The 22,816-nt window shown below is 44.1% G+C and overlaps 1 protein-coding gene across 4 annotated transcripts in view; it reads left to right on the top strand.

Annotated features, from left to right (window-relative positions):
- The window catches only part of LOC123365090 (CD276 antigen homolog), a 38,838-nt gene extending 16,022 nt beyond the window's left edge, over nt 1-22,816 (top strand). For 3 of the 4 annotated variants that reach the window (XM_045007720.1, XM_045007729.1, XM_045007739.1), the window contains exons 2-7: nt 4,596-4,737; nt 11,766-11,852; nt 12,252-12,304; nt 14,408-14,752; nt 15,578-15,619; nt 19,683-22,816. In XM_045007720.1, the coding sequence (XP_044863655.1) occupies nt 11,845-11,852; nt 12,252-12,304; nt 14,408-14,752; nt 15,578-15,619; nt 19,683-19,786 (552 nt within the window). In that variant the 5' untranslated portion in view covers nt 4,596-4,737; nt 11,766-11,844 and the 3' untranslated portion in view covers nt 19,787-22,816. Of the gene's footprint in view, nt 1-4,595; nt 4,738-8,698; nt 8,839-11,765; nt 11,853-12,251; nt 12,305-14,407; nt 14,753-15,577; nt 15,620-19,682 lie in introns of those variants that run through there. The other variant, XM_045007744.1, reaches the window with a different exon arrangement.

Below are 22,816 nucleotides of genomic sequence, written 5' to 3'. Positions count from 1 at the left end.
CCAGAGGACCATGGCACACTTCCTCCCAGCCATTATCCATTCAGTTTCATATAAAAAAAGAGCTAACAAAATATTCCATTGCCTAGATTTTGGTCAGCTTGAAAGCAGTCTGTCATGAGTTTGATAAATAAAGTTTCCCTTCCACTTCCTGGGAAATTCCCAGAGAATTTCCCTTTGACCATTTAAAAAAAAAAAAAAAGTAAGATATGAATTTCAGAGTACAAGGTTGGTGGCCGGGGGGAGGGGGTTTCCCTCTTTGTGTGCTTGTGACATTTGTTGAGGGGATTTTGTAGTCCAACAGCTAATTTTAGCATCAAGCCTGACTGAAAATTTACATTTGAATCAATAAATTAAATGAACAGTATTTATTAATTAACAGAAAATCTAAAGAGCCAGTCTCCAATCAGGGAACCTCAAGAAATCTGCAAACTAATTACAATAATTAGAAGCTGACAATTTGACATTTTAAAAAAGCTGAAGTTGAGTAGAAATGCTTACAATTGGGATTAATTGGTTATACAGGTATTGTGTCTAGAGGCAGCTGTTGCACTTGCTTGGGGGTTGATTCTGCTCTGTCACACTCGCGTAATTCTGGAGTAATTCCATTGACTTCAGTGCAGCTACTCCAGACTTACACTGCTGTGACTGTAGAGATTTATCCCTAAGTGAATAAAAGGTTTAAAAGGAATACGATATGGGCACAAAATTTGACTCCTCCACTTGATTTCTCGACAAGGTTTTGCAGTATCCGTGTAATTAATTCCCTTGGCAGGATGTGGTTACTTCACCAGAACGCCCCTACCCCACCCACCAAATAGTTCATTTTTCTTCAGTTAATTTCTCTATGCAACACACACTAATATTAGTGTCAATATAGATCAACTTTACAATAGCAAATCATTGTGCACACGAGCTTAAAAATACACGAGTGAGGAAAAAATAGTCTAATTCATAAAGTTTTAAGAAGCTGTCATCAAATGTGAGCAAAAGAGAATTTAAAAAAAATAAAGACACCTCAGCTGTGTGCTTGTCACCTTCAGACGTACCAAGTACAGCTCTTATTATGTAAGCACTGAAGCAGGTGTGTAACTGGACTCATGCGAGTAGTTCTAGTCATTTCAATGGAGATATTCAGGTCAGTAAAGTATAAGGTATGTGCTGAAATGTTTATAGAATCTGGGCCTTCAATAATTTAGTGGTACAGCACTTAACTAAACCCAAGAGCAAAACACTCATGAGCTGTGAGATCCAGCTCTAAAACTGACAGCTGGCCTCTTGTTATAGGGAGCGGAGCCAACATATAAGCTTTTTGGAGACCCAACCATTACTCTCATGCACCTCCCCAACCTTACATGTGCGACTGAATTAAATTATTGCACACAGGAGCAGCCAACCTAGGTGACTGAAATATCGAAACCTATGAGAGGCTTTTTTGAAATGCCTTTGGATGACCACTCTCTCTATGTCTTTAACACAGAAATGCTAGTGGTCAGGTACTTGCGAATGAAAAAGATATCAAATGGATTTGAAGCTGAGCTGGTAACTCCCTCCCTACTCCCATATGGCCTACTGTGGTTACCCATTCCTTACAGCAGGAAACTCATGACAGGGAAAAGAAATGCTGCAAGCACACACACTTCAAAAGGGGAAGGCCACGCTTCTCAAATATGCCTAATTTTAGGCATCCAAAAAGATGCCTGATTTTCAGAGGTGTTCGGCTCTCAGTTCCCATTGACATTGATCAGAATTGTGAGAGCCTAGCACCTCTTAGAAATCAACCCAATTGTTAACTTTAATCACCCAAATTTGAAAATCTTGGCCTAAGGGTTAAATCTCTAAGGCCTTGATCCCACAAATATACCTGTATGTGCTTACAAATATAAAATTAAGTATTCCTATTGAACTCATGGGGCTCCCAACATACATAATATGGACTTATCCATGTACTTAACTTAATGGAACTGATATTTTTTCAAAGAAATTCCATACTGATTTAGACAGAAGTGTCTTCCTAAAACAAAATCAGCCTATCCAGAACATGAGATAACCCTTAATTCCACACTAATGCCCCCTACACTGGTTACTACATCTTGCTGCTAACTCCTAGAGACTGACCAGCAGCTCTCTGCATTGTTTTAGAGAACTTGTTAGAAACCAGTAAATAAATTTTAAGCTGCAGCTGCTTTTGAAACCAGTCAGTCACACCAATACCAGTAATCAGCATTTATCCCTGCTCACATTAATACAACTCGCAGTCTAGTCCTTGGAGATTTCCGGTTCAGTTTTTTGAGCCATAAGCTTTTGAGATAAAAAAAAAATCAAAACCCTTTCCCTGCTACTCATTTCATTCTTCCAGCACACAAAGGAATTTGGAAATGAAAGGGCAGGGGCAGCAGAAACTTTCAGGGGAAGAAAAGGGAATCAGAAGAAAAACAAAGTTCCTTTCTGTCTGTCAGAGAGAGACCACAATAAGGAACAAAATCTTTTTCTGACTTCCTTTAAAGTTTCACAAAAGGGCAGGAGACCATCACATGTCACTAGCCTCTGGAAATAAGTCTAGTCTTACTACAAGCACAAATCAATGCATGGACAGAACATGCTTCTTGCGATTCTGTTTGTAGGATGGGTTTTCTGGACTCTCCATGGGATATTAAGGTCTCTGGGCTTTCAGAAATCCAGAATAACTGACATCCAGAGAAATACACCAATTGTTGTGTTAATGACACACTAACCTGTCACACAAAGGCAGTCACCAAGTCACAAGCAGTTTTGCCCTGCAGGTCTGAAGAGAAGGTGGCCCCTGCTTGTCTTCTTTCTGCAACAGATTGGAGAAGCAGGGAGTTATTTACTAAAGTGTCACTGCTACCTCTGGTGCACATGTGCTATGAACAGATCCCATTTTTAAAATATGGGATGTAAACATTCTGTAGAATGGAGGGCTTGTGAGAGGCATGGGATTGATTCTCCTGGACTGGAGACTGAAGTCCAGAAGAAGTTCACCACAGGCAGCCACAGTGCAAGCTTCTTCATGTACTCTCATACCAGCATGCCTCAAACCTTCCCTAGAGGGACCTTCACAGGAGAAGAAAGTAGTTCAGTCTCCATTTCCATTCATGCATTTCTCTCTGACCTGAGATCAGCCACACTGGTGGCGCTTGAAGTGGATTTCATGACCCACTGAAAACTGGACTCAGACCAACCATTTCATAAAGACCACTAACCAGCCATAAGATTGTAACAGCTTTTGGTCACTACAAACCAGGGCTGGCTTCTAACCATTTGCGTAGCAGTGAGAAGTAACATCCTTATCAGTTCCCTGAGCCATCTAGACTCTCTCCATTTTTCATACCTGGCCAGAAACAATGTTACATCTATTAATATGGTGAAAGCTTATTCAGAAATCAAAGAGCAAGTCCAGGAGAGTCACTGTGAATTTGCTTCCTCCTCTCCTTTGTCTGATGCTCCCAGACTGTGTTACTTTGAGGGCAAATTGCAAGGTTCATCTATTTTACCTAGCTTTTTAGGAGCTGTGTATGGAGAGGTGGAATACAGGTTGTGGGGAGGGGAAAAATGTATACTGATTGGGGAGGCTTTTTCTTTTTGTTGTTGAGGGGGGCAAATGTGAGTTCTGCACAATCCTATCAGAGTCACTCGTGTGTGTAGAACAAAGCAGCTTTGGAACTTCAGCTAACTTGCGGCTAGAATTTGTGATTTCACATCATTCCTATATCCTTTTAAAGGGATCTCTTTGTCAGTCTCAAACAGCAGACAGATGTCTGAAATATTCTCCCTTACAGTGACCTTTCAGAGCTAGATTGCAGTCTGTGTGAAGAGGATTTAAAGCTGCCCTAAATGGGCAAGTGGGGATTCTACAACATGGAGAAACCTCAGCAAGCATAGGGCCAACACCACCAACTCCCTTCCTCCCCAGTATAGGGGCACACTAGGGGTGTGCTGAGGAAAGGAGCGAGCATGCACAGAGTATCCTATATTCTGGGGATATCCAGCTGGCATGACAACCCTCTACAAGGCTATTATAAACCACAGCAATTCTGAACAGCCCTGAGATTGTTGTAGATTATGTCAGAGGCCAAACAGCCTCCAGGATTGAGGGGAGGGCAGAAAGGTGGCATACATCACCTTTACTCCTCCATCCCACAGATGGCTCAAGCTCTGCTACAGTGTATCTGAAGACTGAGCCCACAGTCTGTGGCTGGCCTTTCACTTTGGGTGACCTAGTCACGTTTGACAGCATGTGGCATGAGAAATAGCAGTGCTTCACTTTGGCAGCATCAAAGAAAATACAGCAGCTAATCCTACAAGGCTCTCATTTGCTGAGAAGCTGAACTATGCAATAGATAAAATGAATAAGCAGTAGCTGCCAAAGCCTGGAAATTCCCAGAAATTTGCCTTCAGATTGGAGTTAACTTCATATGCTTCTGTGACTTAAAAAACCAAAACCCAACAAAGTGATTTAAGATCAGGAAGAGTTATATCTTTATGGATTTTGGCCAGTGTCTTTGTCGACTTGAGACACATCTGGGAAAAATCTCATTGAATGAGCTGCAGTGAATGACCTTTCATTGTCTTTACAGATTTCCCATGCTTAAGAGCAGGCTGGGGATAGTGCCAAGTTTCAGTATGGACTGCTGAATTATCAGAGCTAGCTCAAAGAAGCCAGAGCTGGAGTTCTATTTGCAAATTCACCTGTGAGTGCCCTGAAAGCCAGATACTAAGGTAAGAGGATTGTGTTGGTTGAGGCAGGTGTAACCCACCTTCTGGGTGCGGTGTTCTGCCCCATCTAGTGGCACTGAGACCACTTAGAGAGAAAGATTAATGAGCCTACACTGCGGCCTTAGCTAACAGTCAGTTGGCTTTTAGCTCATGCAGTAGAGACTCATGCACTAAGCTCCAGAGATTGCAGGTTCAATACCACCCACCAAGGACCCAGGTCTGTCGGCGTTACACAGGCAAAGGGTGTTTGCCATGAAAAACCATAATTTTTGCAGCTTCTTTTAATGGAATAGTAGAAGTTTGGCATGTCTCTCCTAACATTAGTGTCCTGGTTTACAGGAGTAGGTCACTAAGCAAAAGAGTTTTTTTTAAGTTTGAGCAACAAGGATCAGACAACTCTACTTTCTCTTAAAAGCCAAATAACTCAAGAAAATCCTGAAGGGACTAATTAATAACCCACAAATAATTGCACTAAATGATGCCTGGCAATTCCCTTCTTGGTTCTCTTAGTCCAACTACTAGGGTTTCTGGTTAACCCTTTTGAAAGTGTCAGTGTCTTATAGAGTAAAACTTTGTTCACTTTCACCACCATACCGCATTGAAGAATCTCACTGTAAACCAGCGTTCCTCGGCGGTGTGGTAGACTGGGGGAGCCAAGAGGAAGACTTGGCAAAGATATCAGCCTTCTTCAGGGCGGTGTGTGCCCACTGTACATTACTTGAGTTCAGTTTAGAGGTTCTATTAGATCCACAGCTGACTGTAGATCAGGACTTTGTAACCAGGGAGGCAAAACACAAAGATGGCTCATGATAGGGCCACCCTCCCCAGGTCCAACCCACCCCAGCACCCTACCAGTATGCAACAAGCCCCACCAACCAAACCCACCCAGTACCCCCAAGCCAACTCTCATTTCTCACCCAGACCCTAACCCCTGCCACACCAAGTCCTCTGCAGCCAAAGCATTTCAGTGTATTGCTGCAAAAAGCCACAGCTAGATTTTGGGTTCTGGGTGAAAACCCACTGTTTTAGATGATAAGGTCTCAAAGTATGACCAAAACTGATACACCACACTAGGAGCACACTATACCAGCTCTGCATGATCTGCTGACCCACCATCCAATGGCTGCTTATTGATTTCTGGGTCAAACATGGCCTGGAACATATCTACCTAAAGAATTATTTTTCTTCCTGTTTTGCTGATTAGAACTGTCAGAGTAAGTTCTCAGGTGGAGTTCCCCTGGGTTAACTGAAGGGAAGGTTGCTGACAGGCTGTTCTTATATCTACGTCAGATTAGGAAAATAGATTGTATGTTTTAAAAGATATTATTTTCCTATGGTCAACATGGGGCATGAAGAGCCCACAGCTTTGGAATTTAAACCTCCCCCCCTACACACACACACACACACACACACAAAGAGTATGAAATAATCTGAATCTACGGATCTCCAGGCCAGGAGACAAGGCTCACGTGTTTTTTCAGGCATTTGGGAAAGCTGTGGGTATTTGTTCACATGTTTAATTGTCAAGTTGTCCAATTCAGTTTTATTGCAGGGCTGGGCTAATTTGATTAGCATCTAGAACTGCAATTTTTATATGGTGCAATATTTTAATTGCTGTGAAAGTTGCCTAGGGCTGCTGGAAAGTACTTTTCCATGTTTTAAATCAAAATAAACAGTTTTCCTTCTACAGTTTAGGGTGGTAACAAGACCTGACTGGCTTTTATAACTGTTTCGGGAATTACTCTTCCCTGAAAACCCCACCACATTTTGGTAGTTTTTCAAATATAGGTTAAAAAAACCAAACCACTTTATAAGACTGAAATGAAGGAAGCGTTGCTCCATCTTGCACTGTTAAAAAACATCAAGAAGAAGGGGGAGTAAGGGGCTTAATACCATAAGCTAGTTAGTGTCATCTGAAGTGGCATTTTAGAATCCCTAGATGTGATAGAGTAACTGGAAATCATTCATTGTAAATCCTGCTTTATTACATGTGTCCATAGCGCCTGGGAACCCAGGTCATGGACCAGGGCTGCATTGTGCTAGGCACAGTACAAAGAGAGCAAAAAGCCAGTCGCTGCCCCTAGAGGTTTACACACTAAGAAGTTCCCTATCGGAAATGCCCTCTTAGGCCTGATCTAAACAAGATCACACTGGTTTAACTAATGGTATTATTTTAATCCAATTTAGTGAAGAAGTTGCAAACCCCTGTGTGGACATTTACGTTGGTTTAAGAACGTTTACGCTGTTTTAACTAAATCGGCTTTAAAAAAAAAAATCAATCCTACAGTTAAACCAGTGAAACTTTCTCATGTAGACAAGGCGGTCAAGACCTTGCTTCTCCTTTACCCAAAGTTTGAGTTTCAGAAGAAAACTAACAGGAGCACAGTGAAATTAGGCTAGATATTCAAGTGATGGATGATTTACACATGCTTAAGATAGAGGTGGCTTGCATTACCAGGCTCCTTGTTTTCTAGCTTTTTATATTCGTATCTATGAGGAAGAAGTCCTATGGGGCTTTTAAGTGGAAACAAATCAATTAGAGCTGCAACAACTCAGAAGAATGAGCAGGCTTGGTTTAAGTAAAAGCCTCCCCATGTATTGGGTTCTTTAGTTGCACCTATGTTACTCAAGGAAATGACATTTGAAAGGCCACTAAGGGTCTGTTCCAAAACCCACTGAAGTCGGTGGGGAGTTTTCCATTGACTTCAGTGAGTTTGGGTGAAATCAGGCCCTAAGCAAGACGTTGCATTGACAAAAGAGCCAGGCTTCAGAACTGTTGCAAGCAGGTGCAAACTGATTGACTTCAGTAGAGTTACATGCCCTTCCAGCAGTTTGAATTTGCCCCAAAGGGCCTATTCTCCTTGCTGCTACAGCCCCTGTTCACAGAGGTGGAACACCCAGCCAACCGCAAGTCCCTCCTGGGCAAGTGGAATATTTAGGCAGTGTGGGGGATGCTGCAGCAGACTCTGTGACAGCACCCTTCTTCCTCCAGTATGAGTGGTATGAGCAGAGAAAAAGGGGCATGGCCACGGTATCTGTACATGGGACTGCAGGCAGTCAGGTCTCACTGGGGCTGAACTGCCCCCTTCGTGAGGGAGCAGCAAAGGTGGCATAAAAGCCACCTTCCCTCTTGGGGTCCTGTGCTAAGCACAGCTCAGCCAGACTTGGGTCACGAGAGTTTAACAGTCACAGTTTTTAATCTAGTACTACCAATGGTCTATATAACCACATCTCAGACAGAGGGCATCTATTGTGGGGTCTTAGAGGCAACTCACATAGCTCAGAGGCACAGTACTTGTGACCAACAGACGGTAGCACTGCTGGACTGCAGAGAGCAGGCAGGTCAGCTGGAACTGGTTTCCACTTGCAAAGTTTCATTTATTGAGAGGAGAGAAAAAAACCAGCCAAGTTTTGTCATACAAGGAAGCGCTGTAGCAATCACTCATGGGAGAGGAGGCAGCCACAAAGACAACCTCATTATTAACATGTGGTGCATACTACTAAGAAGACTGAGTCTTTGAGACAAGCCCTGTGCCAGGTAGATAGCTAAAACAACAGGAGAGGTGCAGGGAAGGAATTAATTCAGAACACTCTCAGGCACACCCACAAGCCACTTACCCTCCTCATAAGGCAACAAAGAGAAAACACACCACCATCTTGAGAAGAAGAGTGACAAAACTGCCCCACCCTGTAGATGTTTTCTAAGATCTCCAGCATGAAAGAAGGGCCCTCAGGTGAGTCTAATCAGGCCATCATCACCCAGCTTTAACCCTTAATATACTGGTTCCTCTTGAGATGTTCTGCAGCAAAGAATGGTCAGTCCCCTGTCATTCAGGATGGTCTGCAAGAGATGCTATGCTAGGAAGCAGGTACAATCTAGGACTAGAATAGAAGCAGCTGAGTCAAGGCTCCTGGAGGGAGCACGTCCAACCCTACGGCTTCCAGGCTGAAAAGCGTTTCTTCCCCTGCCTCACCCTGCTGCTGTGACTCCTGCCTTAGTCAGCTCACTCTGAGAAGCAACAGGAGGCTCTGGCTAGGAGCAAAGCAGAATTAGCACAAGGCCAGGGCACCTCAATGCTTAAACTGCCTGCCAGCTAAAGAAAGGTGAGGAGAGACTAGCAACCCCCTCTTTCAGCCTTTGACATACAATCCTGATCCTCAACCAGGGGTATGCATACCCCAGGAGTACATCACCTCATCTAGATCAGTGTTTCTCAAGCTGGGGGTTGGGACCCCTGGGAGGGTTACAGGACTGGTCACAAGTGCAGGGCTGGCATTAGGGGTGGCAAGCAGAGCAATTGCCTGTGGCCCCATGCAGCTAAGTTACATGCTTCAGCCCTGCCAGCTGAGGCTCTGACCTCAGACAAGGCTCACAAGTGAAAAACAGGCACAAGTACAATATTTATATTCCAATTGATGTATTTTATAATGATATGGTAAAAATAAGAAAGTAAGCAGTTTGTCAGTACTAGTGTACAGTGACACTTTTGTATTTTTAGGTCTGATTTTGTAAGCACGTAGTTTTTAAATGAGGTGAAACATGGGGATACATCAGACAAATCAGCCTCCTGAAAGGGGTACATTAGTCTGGAAAGGTTGAGAGCCACTGGTATGGAGGACAGGGGAAGCAGGAAGGGTAACTTTAAAGAAATGAACTGTAGGTGTGGGTGAGACAGAGGAGAAGAGAGATAAGTAAAATAAGTCTAACCCTACAGCTCAACATCAAGGTGTAAGTATGAGACCACTAATCTTCCCCTCCCCCCCGTGCTAGTTCTTGAGGGGTTTACTTTAAGGCTGTGTCTAAACTGGGGGGGGGGGGACAATTCACCAGGCATCAGAGGGTAGATAGTAAAAACTCCTGAGTCCTATCATATCACTGACATGGTGGTAAAAGTTTCAGAGCCCTGTCTACACTACCACTTCCACCGTTGCTACCACCAGTGGAGTTGCATTGGTGAAGAACCATGCGTCTCATTTTTGCCACCACAGATATTCATAAGGGCTTAAGGAGGAAGAAAGAGTATTGTTTCCTTTGTTGGGGTTGTGATAATGTCAAGCAAAAGGAACATGTCTAATCTAACCCCTTCCACAAAGGCCCAGTAATAAAAGCCTCCTTTAAACCCTACTCTGGTTTAAGCCTTATTTGTCTGATTGGAACTAGATGGTTTCTGTGGCTGTGCAGCTAGCTTAGTGCTTGGGAAGACCTGCAGAGCAGTTTTAGGAGCACATGAAATGTACAGCAGCAGCAAATACTCACAGGTGTCACCTTGATCTCTGACCCTAGGTGGGCATCTGCAAGTGGTTCCACTCACCACTGTAGCATCTCTTAGCATTAGGTCATGGTATTGCAGGGATCCACATGGCTAGCACCTCGGGGTGACTGCTTCTTAGGCCACACAGTGGCCTGTCTCTCTATGTCTTCAGGGGCCTAGCCCTGCAGCCAGGTCACACTTAAGTTCAGTCCTCTTCCCATGTAAGGAGAGGCCAACTAACAAACAGCAAAACAAATGACCCTCCTTCCCCTCAGGCCATGCTGAAGTTCCCTGCTCTGCACCGCTGCTCCCAGGCACTGCAGCATTCCACCTTTCCTCTTTTGGCTGAGCTCTGTATCCCAGGGCTTTTTCCCAGAGGTCCTTCCTAGCAGCTTTCTTCATTATTTTCCCTCCGTAGGCACTGACAGCTTCTGCCAAGGATCTCCCGCTTCACACAGCTTTCACCTCAGGGTCACCCCCAGGAGCTTCACCTGCTCTCTACAGTTCTCTTCAGCCTGACTTCACCAGGCCCTATTTCCTCCCCCTGGAGTGCTCCTATCTGCTGAGTCATCATCTCCTGAATGAGCTCTCCTCTCTCTGTAGTGCACCCTGGTCCTTTCACAGCGGAGGGCACGAATGTTAATGAAGCCACCCATTGCAGAATCAGCTGGGGACTAACTGCTAGCTCACAGGGAAGGCTGAGCCTGACTACTCTTAAAGGGCCAGCAAGCCGGTGATAGTGTCTATAATACTAGCCTCACTTGGGACACTAAAAGATCCAAATAGGGTTGCCAGGTGTCCAGTTTTCGATCGGAACGCCCCGTCAAAAAGGGACCCTGGCGGCTCCAGTCAGCACCGCTGACCGGGCCGTTAGAAGTCCGGTCGATGGCACAGCAGGGTTAAGGCAGGCTCCCTGCCTGCCCTGGCTCTGTGCAGCTCCCTAGATGTGGCCGCCAGGTCCTGCCCCTTGGCGCAGGAATGATCAGGGAAATTCCACATGGTGCCCTGAGCATGAGCTCCACAGCTCCATTGGCCAGGAACCGCGGCCAGTGGGATCTGCGGGGGTGGCGCCTGCACCTAGGAACTGGGCTGGATATGCCAGCTGCTTCTGGGAGCCACAGGGAGTCTGCCTTAGCTCCCTGTGCCGCCGCCCAAGATAAACCCCGCCCAGCCGGAGCCCACACCCCGAGCCTCCTCCTGCACGTCAACCCCCTGCCCCAGTTCAGAACCCCCTTCCGCACCCCCTCCTGTACTCCAACCCCCTGCCCCAGCCCTGAGCCTCTTCCAACACCTGAAACCCCTCATCCCCAATCCCACCCCAGAGCCCACAACCCCAGCTGGAGCCCTCACCTCCTCCCGCACCCAACCCAATGCCCCAGTGCAGTGAAAGTGAGTGAGGGTGCAGGAGAATGAGTGACGAAGGGAGGGGGGCTGGAGTCAGTGGGGGGCAGGGCCTCAGAAGGGGTGGGGCAGTGGTGGGGCCTCAGAAGGGGCGGGGCAAGGGTGTTCAGTTTTGTACTATTAGAAAGTTGGCAACCCTAGATTCAAGGCTGGTCCTGAAGGGAGTTGTGGAATTTCATCCACCCCACACCCTGCTGAAAATGAAATTTCATATATGTTTAATATTGTGAACTAATGAACAGCTAGAATAGATTGAACCACAGCAATAGTGAGTGGATGGAATAGGAAACTTATTCCCTTCATCCTCCTTTGGATAAACATCCTCCTGGACAACAGAAATCATTCACCATTCCCTCTGTGTCTTTGTTCTCTGTACAGGGAAAACCACCCCAGCTAATGGAGTGCATGGTGGCATTAATGGAGTGAAAGGATTCACAGTGACTGGGACACTGCAAAAATGAACAGGTAAACTTTACTGCAGTGCAGCTCATCAGGTGGTGCACATGACTGCTACAGGAGCAGAGAATAATGTCAAGACCAGACTATGTCTATGTACACATTGGCTAACTTCCTTCGATGAACATACCCCAGATGGGCCTGAATAGGAACACCAGATCCAAAATCACCTCAGATCTGACGCCAAAAGTCACGGCTGACACCCATCACTAAAAGATGAATCCAACTGAGAGTCTAACTTGGGTATCAGTTTGAATCTGGATAAAAACATTATGGCCTGGGATGATTTATGGGTCATAACAAAAATGTAATGTTTGCTATGCTAACTAAGCAACAATCCTGGAGTATCAGAGACAAGATTATTCCCATATCATAATTCTACTTTTCTCTGTTGTTCTTACTCTCTAGGGAATATGTCTTCTGGATACTCTCCTACTCACTGCTGTGCTTTTTCCCTGGTGGTAAGTATACTACAGTATGCATCCACTAGTCAGTGGAGAGACTTGTATGTGTTCATCAAACTGCAGATTAGTGTAACAATCTAATAACCAAAAGATGGAGACTCATAATGTACTCTTTATAATCACTCAGTCTACAGCTGTTTGCTTATTGAAATTGTTCTCCTTCATTGCACATGCCCTGCCATGTTAGTGTAAGGTTGGGTGCTGAGGAGTGCTTGGTGCTTGGCATTAAGATGTTCAGAAAGCCGGCATTATACATGCAAGGGGTATGACACCAAAGAGGTTACCCTAGGATAACTATATATTATGATCAAGGTAAATGATGAGTCCTAGGAGTTTTCTGTTAAAGACCTTGAGTCCCAAATCTTTGCCCACTTCCGGTCAGGCCTTCTAGAAGTTTGCTCCATTACTTTCAAAGGCACTGTAACAGAAGAGCAGGATAGGACTACAGCTTATGACTAAATCTTTGGCTTCATTGCTAAAAGCACCATTCTCATTATATTTAGTGGAATTTACATATCTGACTCTCCATGTAGCAAGAAAAAAATAAGATTCCTGCCATCCAAATGGGTACTAGTTCAATGGAAGAATGTGTTGTCAGACTTGTCAACCTTTAAGACACTTCCATGGTTAATGAAATCTTTGGCTCACCTTTCTTTTTAAAATGTGGAAGTACACATTCAATCCTTCTGAATGTGCCACTGGGACAGCTCTGCCAAACATCCTCTTTGGTATTTAAGATTAACATGTGTTGGTAGGGAAGTATGAGGTTATTAACCCACAGCATCACAGTTTTCAGCTTAATCTTTATAAGTGCCCAGATCGATAAGGAAGAACTTCATTATTGCACTATTTCTAATAGAGGAGTGGATTTCTGCATAGTCCTTTGCTGGAGGCATATTTGTTTAACAGTACCAAGGGTTAGTTATAGATATATCCCATGTCAGAACCTATTGAACCAGAAAGGGATAGTCATTTGCTTCACTGTTCTGGAACCTTCTCCCCAGGTGCCTACTACAACATCTCTGCCTGTCTCCGACTAGATTTTTTCCAAAATGTTGATAAAACCCATATTTTGAGCCTAAATTCCCTGACAGTCTCTCTCTGAAAGCATTGAGGTTTGTTTGTTAAGTCTTATTTCTAAAACGTCATTACTTTTTATAAGCTACATTGTAGTATGTTTTCCACTATATTATGAAGTAGTTAAACAAATTAGTAGTAAGTTTGTCAAAATAAATAAAGTACATTTTGGGACAAGTTCTTTGATTATTTTTGAAAAGTTTGTTTGCTTATTCACTAATTTGCAAAATTTGTTAATACAGCATGGGTCTCCCAGTTGTTAGAGAGTTAGCAAGATTCTGCTCAAAGAGGAAATGATATGGGAAATATAGTTAGTCACAAGCATGTACAGTGAAACACAAACATCTTCTTTCATTTAAGAATATTCTTCACAGGATTCCAGCTAGTAACAAATTACTCCAGTTTACAATGCCGAAAGACATTTATGACAAGTTCTATATAAGTCATAAACACAAAATGTACCCAGAGATAAACTTTTGCAGTGATTTAGGCACTAGTTTGGGACTTAGGAAATATATGGCAAAGCAGTAAGTTGGGCTTAGCTATCCCATCTGTCCTTGAGAAGTGAGCTGGGCCCAGATCCACAACCGTATGTAGGCTCCTAAACTTCCATTGATTTAAATGGAAGTTAGGAGCATAAATGTCTTTGTGGATCTGGGCCTTAGTCTCCTGATGCCTGACTTTCCAACTAGGAAATGGGTATAACATTTTCCTAACTCACAGGGGTGTTGTGAGGATAAATGCATTAAAGATTGAGGCTTTCAGATACTGTTGGTAATGTGGACCATATAAGTGCCATAGATTAATAGATTTACAGGAGAGCCACCAATGCTGGCGGCTATTAATAGCTGCTGTCTTCAAGATGTGTATAGGTGTTGGTACATTTGTCTCTCCATTACAGTTATTGACAAATTTAGAGCCAAATTCTGAGAGGTGCTGACCAATGGGAGTTGCGGGTGCTCAGTACAATTTATTAACAATATAAATTTATCTTTTCACACTCAGCATTTTTTTATTTTACAGCTGTTCCCCACACAACTTTGTGCCACGCAGTCAGCGGAGACACTGTTATTTTGCCCTGTGCCATTAAGACTTCTGAAAAGCTGAACATTTCCAATTATTATATATACTGGCAGATAAGTACGTCAGTGGTAGTGCATATGTTTTACAATGGGAATGACTCATTTGCAATGCAGTCCAGAAGATACCACAACAGAACCAGGCTCTTTTTGGATCAGCTGGAGCATGGTAACTTTTCTCTAATGCTCTCTGGAGTTGAGCCTGCTGATGAAGATGTGTATACCTGCATCTTTAGAAACAAAGTGAGCAGAACTAAGGGCACACGTGAAGTTAAACTCAACGTCTCACGTAAGACCTTTAGAAGTTGATTTCAAGGGGAGGGAGTTCAGGTGGGGGATCCTCCACTGAGTCTGGTGGAGACTCACTCATGTTGCTGACACTAGGCATGATAATTTAAAAAATGGTAAAGTTCCACTGATTTTCACCTCTCCACTTCCTCATTTAAGGAGAATAAGGAGATGGGTGAAGGGGAGGAATGAGAATCTTTAGGAAGCCTCAAGACTCGAATATCAGCAGAAGATCCAAGACCTGAGAAGTCAAACCCCTCTGACATTCCCCTCTTTAAATGAAACACATCTTAGGGCGAGTGCCTCACATGTTTTTAAGCATTTGGTCATTTATGTTTACATATTCTGCTGGGTGCATCCTTTCCCTATACCTACACTAACAGAAAGCCTGGGAGACTCCAGTCCATTACCCCATACATCAATAGCTTAACCCATACGAGTTCATTCCAAAGCCCAAGGAAGTCAAAGGAAAGACTTTCAGTAATTTTAATAGGCTCAGGAGCAGGCTCTATAACCTTTCAGAGCAAAGACAAAATTAACTACCTTTGCACCTGTGATTTGTCCTTGAGTGCTGGGATGCAAAGAGAAAAGCTGTTGTACAAAGAGCTGAATGAGGTCCGACTTACCCTGTAACTCATTGGATGCAGAGACTAGAATATGCAATAAAAGTCTTTTTTCCCCCTCCTATGTGATACCATAACAAATGACTGAATAATGGTGACTACTTAGTCTGCACAAGGTTTTTAACTATCCAATAGTACATGGAGTTTTTTTCCTTTTTAAATATAAATGAATAATTTTTTAGTTTGGTTTTTCTTTTTTCCAGCTCCAGATAATCAATTGATGGAAAGAAATGTTACCCCTATTGGTAAGCGAACAATCTTGAACGTGCCTTGAATTAGGCTAGATCATTAGCAGGGTTAGTTTGTTCTATTCTCTAATTGGTATGACTCAGTATAAGCACTGGGAAATAGAAGAAAGTCCTATAGATTTTTTTTGGCTTTTGCTGTCACTGGCAACTCTCCTTACTGGTCCCTGCAAACTACAGAAGAAATGAGTATGTACACTCAGTGCCAGAAAGGACTCCCACTTAAATCCTTGATAGGACTGTTTTAGTGGTAGATTTGTTCTTATCTCACAGTTAAAAGAGCTACAATGCAAGCAGTCTCTGGCCCTTAGCAGTGGTTAATGTTTTACCAATATTGGCACCCTGCAAAAAAATCATATTTTTAATAAAAGTCAGGGACAGGTCATGGACAATAAACAAAAAATCATGGAAGCCTGTGACCTGTCCCTGACTTTTACTAAAAAGAACTTACAAAATGGGGAGTAAGGGAGTCCAGCACCCGCTGTTGTTGCAGCTCCAGGGTCCATCCCCCTAGTGGCTGGGAGCTGCGGGGGTCCCCCACCACCTGTGGGGCTGGGACCTCAGGGCCAGTGGCTGGGAGCTGTGGGAGGGGGCTGCCACCTGCAGCAGCTGAGAGCTGCAGGGTCCCCCATGCCCAGGGTGGCTGGGAGCTGCAGGGAGCCCTGCCACAGCTCAGAGCTCCAGGCCCAGGAGCGGCAGGGGACCCCACCACCTGTGGGAGCTGAGAGCTTTGGGACCTCTGCTGGTTGACAGCTCCAGCCTTGCAGCCCCATGGCCGAAGCAGAAAATGTCATGGAGGTCTCTGGAAGTCACAGATTCCATGACATAATCGTAGCATTAGCCATAATGCTTTTAGGATTAACAAGAGTTTCTTCTGTAAGTTCTCTTGGTATAGATGAATAGTCAGATCAAAAGATCTGAGAAGGCACTTGGATAACACAGTAATAGGTGACCTAGAAATACATAAGGTAAATGGATTTGCATAAACTCTTACAAAGAAGATTCAAATGGTTCTTGCCCCAGTGCAGTTCTGCAAGTAAAATGCAGCTGTTGAATTCTAAACATATTCACATCATATAATTAACCCCACTGAGGTCACTTGTAGAGACTTCTGGGCTCAGTGAATTATGAACAATGAATGTGAGCTATGCAGAGAAATTGTTGTTACAAGAGGATAACCCTTTGACCCCTGTGTCTCTCTCTTTCTCTCTCTCCAAGGACCACTTCCTAAAACCTCAAAGCTAAGGAAGGATCTCAGGCTCTGGAGTTAGGGAGAGGTGGTGGGGTAAATAATAAATTATTTGGATTCAGATGTGTGACTATTACCTAAATGTCATACCAATCTGATTATTTGCCCCTCATTGGTTAATTCTCTATTTCCCGTTCTGATGATAGCCTAAATTAGCTTTCCAGAGCTCTAATTTGCATTATCAAAGCCCTTACACTTTGTGTATGCTGCAAAACATTCTTAATGACTCATTTTACATACTTTAGATCAAAGACACGGTTGATTCCAGAATAATTAACCCTGAACAAATTAACCTCCCCACAACATGACTTTTCTGTAGGGTCTGAAAAAGAGGCAGCACTAAACTCTCTCAAACAACCACAAGGAAAGAAAAATATGTTGTGAATTTAAGTTATGGAGTTTGCCGTAGATGTTTTTTCTTTTTAGCAGTAGATGTTCTCAGCATTGTACATTAGTTGTAAGAAAGAGCTTTAGAATTACAGGAAATCTCCCCCACCTACTTTAAAAAGTTCCAAGTGGTGCAAAATGCAGCAGCCTGCCTCCTCAGCAACTCCAGCCCGACACACAGGCCTTTCAAAGAACACTGGATTAGCTTCAAAACAGTAGTTTTCATCTTTAAGGCCATTCATGAAAATGGACTAAGTCACCCCCCAAAAAGACCTAAGGCAGCCAAGACGTCTCTTGCCAGTTACATTCCAAAGGAATGATCAAATGATCCAGCATCAACCCTGTGAAAACTGAGGGGCAAAGTTTTCATGTCAACAGTAAGGCCTTGTCTACACTACAGATTTTGCCAGCGCAAATTATGCCAACATACAGCCCCACTTTAATTTAAAACTGCGGTTGCATGTCCACACTAGATCCTTGGGCCGGCAGAGTGCATCTATACTAGCAGCTCTTGCATCAACGCAGAGAGCAGTGCACTGTGGGTAGCTATCCCACTGTTCAACTGGCCGCAGGGTGCTTTGGGCAGGGTTTGCAATGCCTCATGGGACAGGTACAGCATCACATGAGGCAGGTTTCTCAATCGTACCATTCAGTGTAGACATTGTGCTCTCCCTGGACGCTTTGTCACTCTAACTTTCCCACAAAAAGCTTTATGATGCTCGTCTAGGTGGTTTTATTTTGTTGACAAAATAGGAGAGCTTTGCAGCCAAAAGTAGCAATGCAGTGGGTACATCACTGGTTTGTCAACAAAAGCTGCTTTTTGCTGACAAAACTGTGTAGAGTAAGTAGACAATGCCTAAGACTACAGAAAATAGGAGAGGGGAGGGAAGAGTTGGCGTTCACCCTCAGTCACCTACATTTGAAGGAATAATATATTACTCAAATTTCTGACAACTTTTTAAAATTAAAATGGTTTTTCAACTGAACAAATTTTGATTAAAAAAATTCAAATGTAAAAATTGTGTAGGTTTTCATAAAATACTCACCTTTTGGTTGCAACAAACCTGAAATTTCAAAGAAAAAATAGACAAATGAAAAATATTTGCTTTTGTAAAAAATTTTCGTGGGGAAACTATTTCCTCAATGACTCTAATAGTTATATCTCCAGCAACCACCCAAGGAAGAGGGAGGAATAGTCATTTTGTTGGACATTATCTTCTATTAGTTCTCTTTTTGGAATGCACTCAAATAAGAGCTGAGAGAGCGAGCACACGCTCAGTTAAATGTCTACCTTTTGGTTTAGCTATTAAACCATTTCAGCAGCTATTTGCTGTTTTGTATATAGACAAATACTTTTTTCACTTTTTCTTTTTTAAAACCTCCGAGATTCTCTTTATCCTGGGGGTGGTTGTACTAGCATATTGGGGCTCAAAGGGAGAACGCTTCAGAGCCAACAGCAGTAAACCTCAAGCTGGTCCCGGGACAGAAAACCCTTATATCTTCTTCTACCTCAAGGATTTATTGAGGACCACCAGAGGTTGAACAGTTACCTGATAAACACAATTCTCCTTCTGGGGAGAGGATGAGAGAAAGAACAAACCACATGGGGACAGCTGTTAGTCATGTTGTTTAATACACTGCTGGAAAGCACCCAGCTATTACAGTGATCAGGGCAGTAGAACCTACACCAAGTACAATAAAATAGAACCTGGTCTTCACAGAGGAGGACTCTGGCCCAAATAATGGTTGGGGAAATGTCTCCATAGGCTGAACTATTTAATAATTACTGCAGTTTAAGGAGTGTAAATAGAAGATCCTGGCCTGGGACCCTAGGAGGTCTCTGGTGTATATTCTTTTGTTATTGTGGTTTTGCCAAGGGTCTAAACAATATCATCACCACAGCAGTAGAGAGTATCTCATTGTTTGGTGTCCAGTGTGTGTCTTGTGAAGGGAAATACTTCAGATCTGTTACAATCCCCTACACTATCTCTTTACTGGGGTTAACTCAGAAACCTGCAAGAAATGTTTCAAATAATTCAAAATGCAGAAGATAAGCGTGTAAGTGATTTAAAAAGAAATCCTATAATACATTGATATCCAACATAGTTGTACAACTCAATGGAAAGTTGAAGTTCATTCACTGCCAGGGTTCAACAAAGGTGTTATTAACATTTGTTTACGTTTTAGGGGAGAAGCTACCCTTCATTTTCAAAAATGACTTGCTCTGTCTAGAATGACTAAAGCCATAACTAGTAGACTGCCAGAAGCTGGGTACGAATAGGAAAGTGTAGTTGACTTCAGTTCATTTCTGAGGTGATACAGAAATATGAGATGCAGAAAACGGAAGGGAAAAGATAGGAAATACCTGTAATGGGCAACATTGGGAAGGTGATTGCTAATTGTTTACAGATTTTTCTCCTCTTTCAGGTCAAATTCAGGATTTACCAAATTGTCCTGGGGATGCAAACGCTCTGGATATTCTTGTGCTCTGTTCTCACTTCCTGATGGTGTTGGTGGTTTGGATCTTGTAACTGTGAAATCAGGGCTTTTGTCTGCAAACTTCTCCTGGCAAGTGACTCTTGCAGCACACCACCCATCTGTAAGGGTTGCACAACTACTATTCCAGAAGCCACAAACAACAAGGCATCACCACGTGAAAACTGACCTTATATTCAGCACCTATAACCATAGTTTGGTGCTCAAACAAGCAACCTTATTTTTCACAGGCACTGGCCATCTGCAGGTCCAAGTGACTTCAGTCAGAGGTAATGAGCCTGATTTTTCATCCATCTTCAAGAGCCTAGCTTTAGGCCTCCACGTTTGAAAATTCTAGCCCTAAAATTTTTTTGTGTGTTTTTGACGACAATTTTGAATCTAGCTGAGGTTCACAGTGTTATTATAATTGTCCTTAATGTGATCTTTCACATAAGATTGCATGTGCTTTACAAAAAGGGGAAGTAAAAGAAGGAGAAAGCATAGCCGTCTTATACGTCAGAGAAAAACTGGAAGTTGTGGGGGTGGCTGCCTTTGCGAAAAGCAAGGGTGGAAACATTGTGACAGAAAACTCGAGGCTGTGAACTATGGCTGTACCTCTTTTTACTCTGATGCATCAACTACATCATCAGTACAAAGAAATCCATTCATCATCCAAAGGAGAAGTTGGCGGCAGAGGATGTCAAAAAAAAAAAAAAGCAAACAATTCCAGAGGAAGAGTGCTGCATACTACAAATAAGCCAAAGACTTTATTAGTTTCAGTCTTATACTCTTCCCCAAAGAAAGTTAGATGCAGCCAACTGAAAGGTACAGAACTGCTGTGCTACTTGGATTAGGGTATGAGTGATTCTGCTACCTGTGATGCGGAGTCATTAATTTATATAGGTTGTCTGTATCACTCTGCACGCCATTTTTTGTTTAAAATGTCCATGGTTTAAGGAACTAAAACTATCATCTGTGTCTATCAGGACTGCATTGTCTTACTCCTTAAAATGCAAAAATGCAGATATAACTGAAGATGTCCTCTTGCCATTGTTAAAGTTGAAAGTAGCTTCCGACTGATAATATAAAGAAAGTACAGTATTTCTTTGACAGCCCAGTGCCATTGCAACTGCGCTATTGTGTAGCTGTGAACAAGCTAAGGAATCTCTCACCCAGGTTGGAAGGGAGAGTGTGAAAGTGCCATTCAGGATATGTTTACACAGCAATGCAAGCGTTGGCTCCTGGCTCAAGCCTAACCCCCATTGTGTCCACATACCAGTGGTGTTAACCCAGTGCTTGAACCTAGGGTCCCAGAAGTCTGCAGGGCTGGAAGGTCTGAACCAGTGTTAAGCAGGGATCTAAGGTCTGAGCCCTATTGCTTTCCTGTGTGTACATGTCCCCAGCTTGACTTGGGTCCTGGAAGTCCTCTGGGTGTATCCCAGAGTTCCCTGGGGCAACTCCCTTAGTCATCTCTAAGCCAACAATATGTGGTGCAATCTGTTTCAAACAGATGCCATGCTTCCCTTTGCAAAGGGCAGCAGGCCAGATCAGCGTTAACCCATCACCGTCTGAACACTGGTCTTCAAGCACACTATCAGAGAACCTGCAGCATAGGTGCTGACTGTGGGAGTGCTGTGGGGTTCGAGCACACACACGCCAATACGGGGTGCTCAGCACCCGCAGAGATGGATTAATCTTTTGTGGGCCCTGGAGCCTGAACCAAGGCTCTGCCCTGAGGCCCTGCCCCCACTCAGCCTCTTCCCTTTAAGGTCCTGCCCACACTCCACCCCAAAGCCCCAGAGAGGGCAGATGGAGGGTTCGGGAGCAAGGGCCAAAGAGCTGAGCAGCTACTAAGCAGCTGTCCTGCATGGCCCAGGGAGGGATGACCCCTAACATTCTGGCTGCTCCCCCTCCCTGCCAGGCAGCCGTTTAGTCCCTTCTCCGCTCTGCGGTTCCCACTGCCCACGCAGCGTGCACTGTCAGGGTGGTGAGTGGGGGCCAGCCCCAAAACCTCCCTGCAGCAGTGGCTTCAGCTCTGCCTCACTGTTGCAGAGAGCTTGCCCAGAGCAGGAGCAAAGCTGAGAGGCGGGAGTTGGCACTCAGCTGCCAGGATGTTGAGGGGGGGTCATCCCGCCCCTGGCCATACTAAGCTGGGCGCTCTGGTGCTTCCCCCACCCTGCAGGGCAGCCCCATGCTCCCAGGCCCCTCCTCCCCTCCTTGGAGCTGTGCACTGTGAGGGTGGTGAGTGGGAGCCAGCCTCAAAACTTCCCCACAGGCTCCTGGGCATCTCTTATCCCTGCCACCAAGGGTGCAGCAGGAGCAGGGATAAGGTATCCTCGGGGCCGGTGCTGGAGCACACTGCACCACAAGCCCTGGGGATGCACGTCATTGCTCGGCCGCCAGCAGCAGCCAGGCTGGGGGTGTACAAGTGTTTTTCTTCTGAAACCTACATTCTCCGCTCAATGGTAGTTCAGTATAAAGCTGCCTCACACTCAGTCATTCTACTGAGACAGCCACCAGAGGAGCTACTTTTGCGGTTTCTGTACTCCTGTGCTCCTTATGGACACCTGCATCCCATCAATAGTACCCTCACAGTAGGAAAAAGGAGGGATAGCAGAGTTTTCCACAGTGCAACACATTCATAAGGCTAGAGTAGCAACAAAGGGTAGGGGAGGGGTGCTGGACACTCTGGGATAGGATTGCTTTGACTCAGATCTGTGTATTGAAGTGTGGATACCAGAGCACAAGTCAGCAAATCCTTAACCTAGGGTTAAAATGGAGTGTAGATGCTCAAGCCCAGCGTTCTCTGACATGGGGTCGGATGACTCGAGTCCCACTAACCCTAGGCTTACATTGCTGTGTAGTATACAGTAACTTTTGAGCATCGCTGAAGTAGGGGGAAGTGGCTTATAAGCGGCAGCACATTTTAAGTATACACAAGTATTTTTTGCTACAGCTGAAGTCACTCCACCCTCTTTCATAAATAAGATTTCAAAGTAGCAGCTGTGTTAGTCTGTATCCATAAAAAGAACAGGCGTACTTGTGGCACCTTAGAGACTAACAAATTTATTTGAGCATAAGCTTTT

Source organism: Mauremys mutica, chromosome 1 (assembly GCF_020497125.1).
Source record: "Mauremys mutica isolate MM-2020 ecotype Southern chromosome 1, ASM2049712v1, whole genome shotgun sequence".
Lineage (NCBI taxonomy): Eukaryota > Metazoa > Chordata > Testudines > Geoemydidae > Mauremys > Mauremys mutica.
Note: the sequence above shows the minus strand (reverse complement) of the source record. Positions and strands in the feature narration are given on the sequence as shown.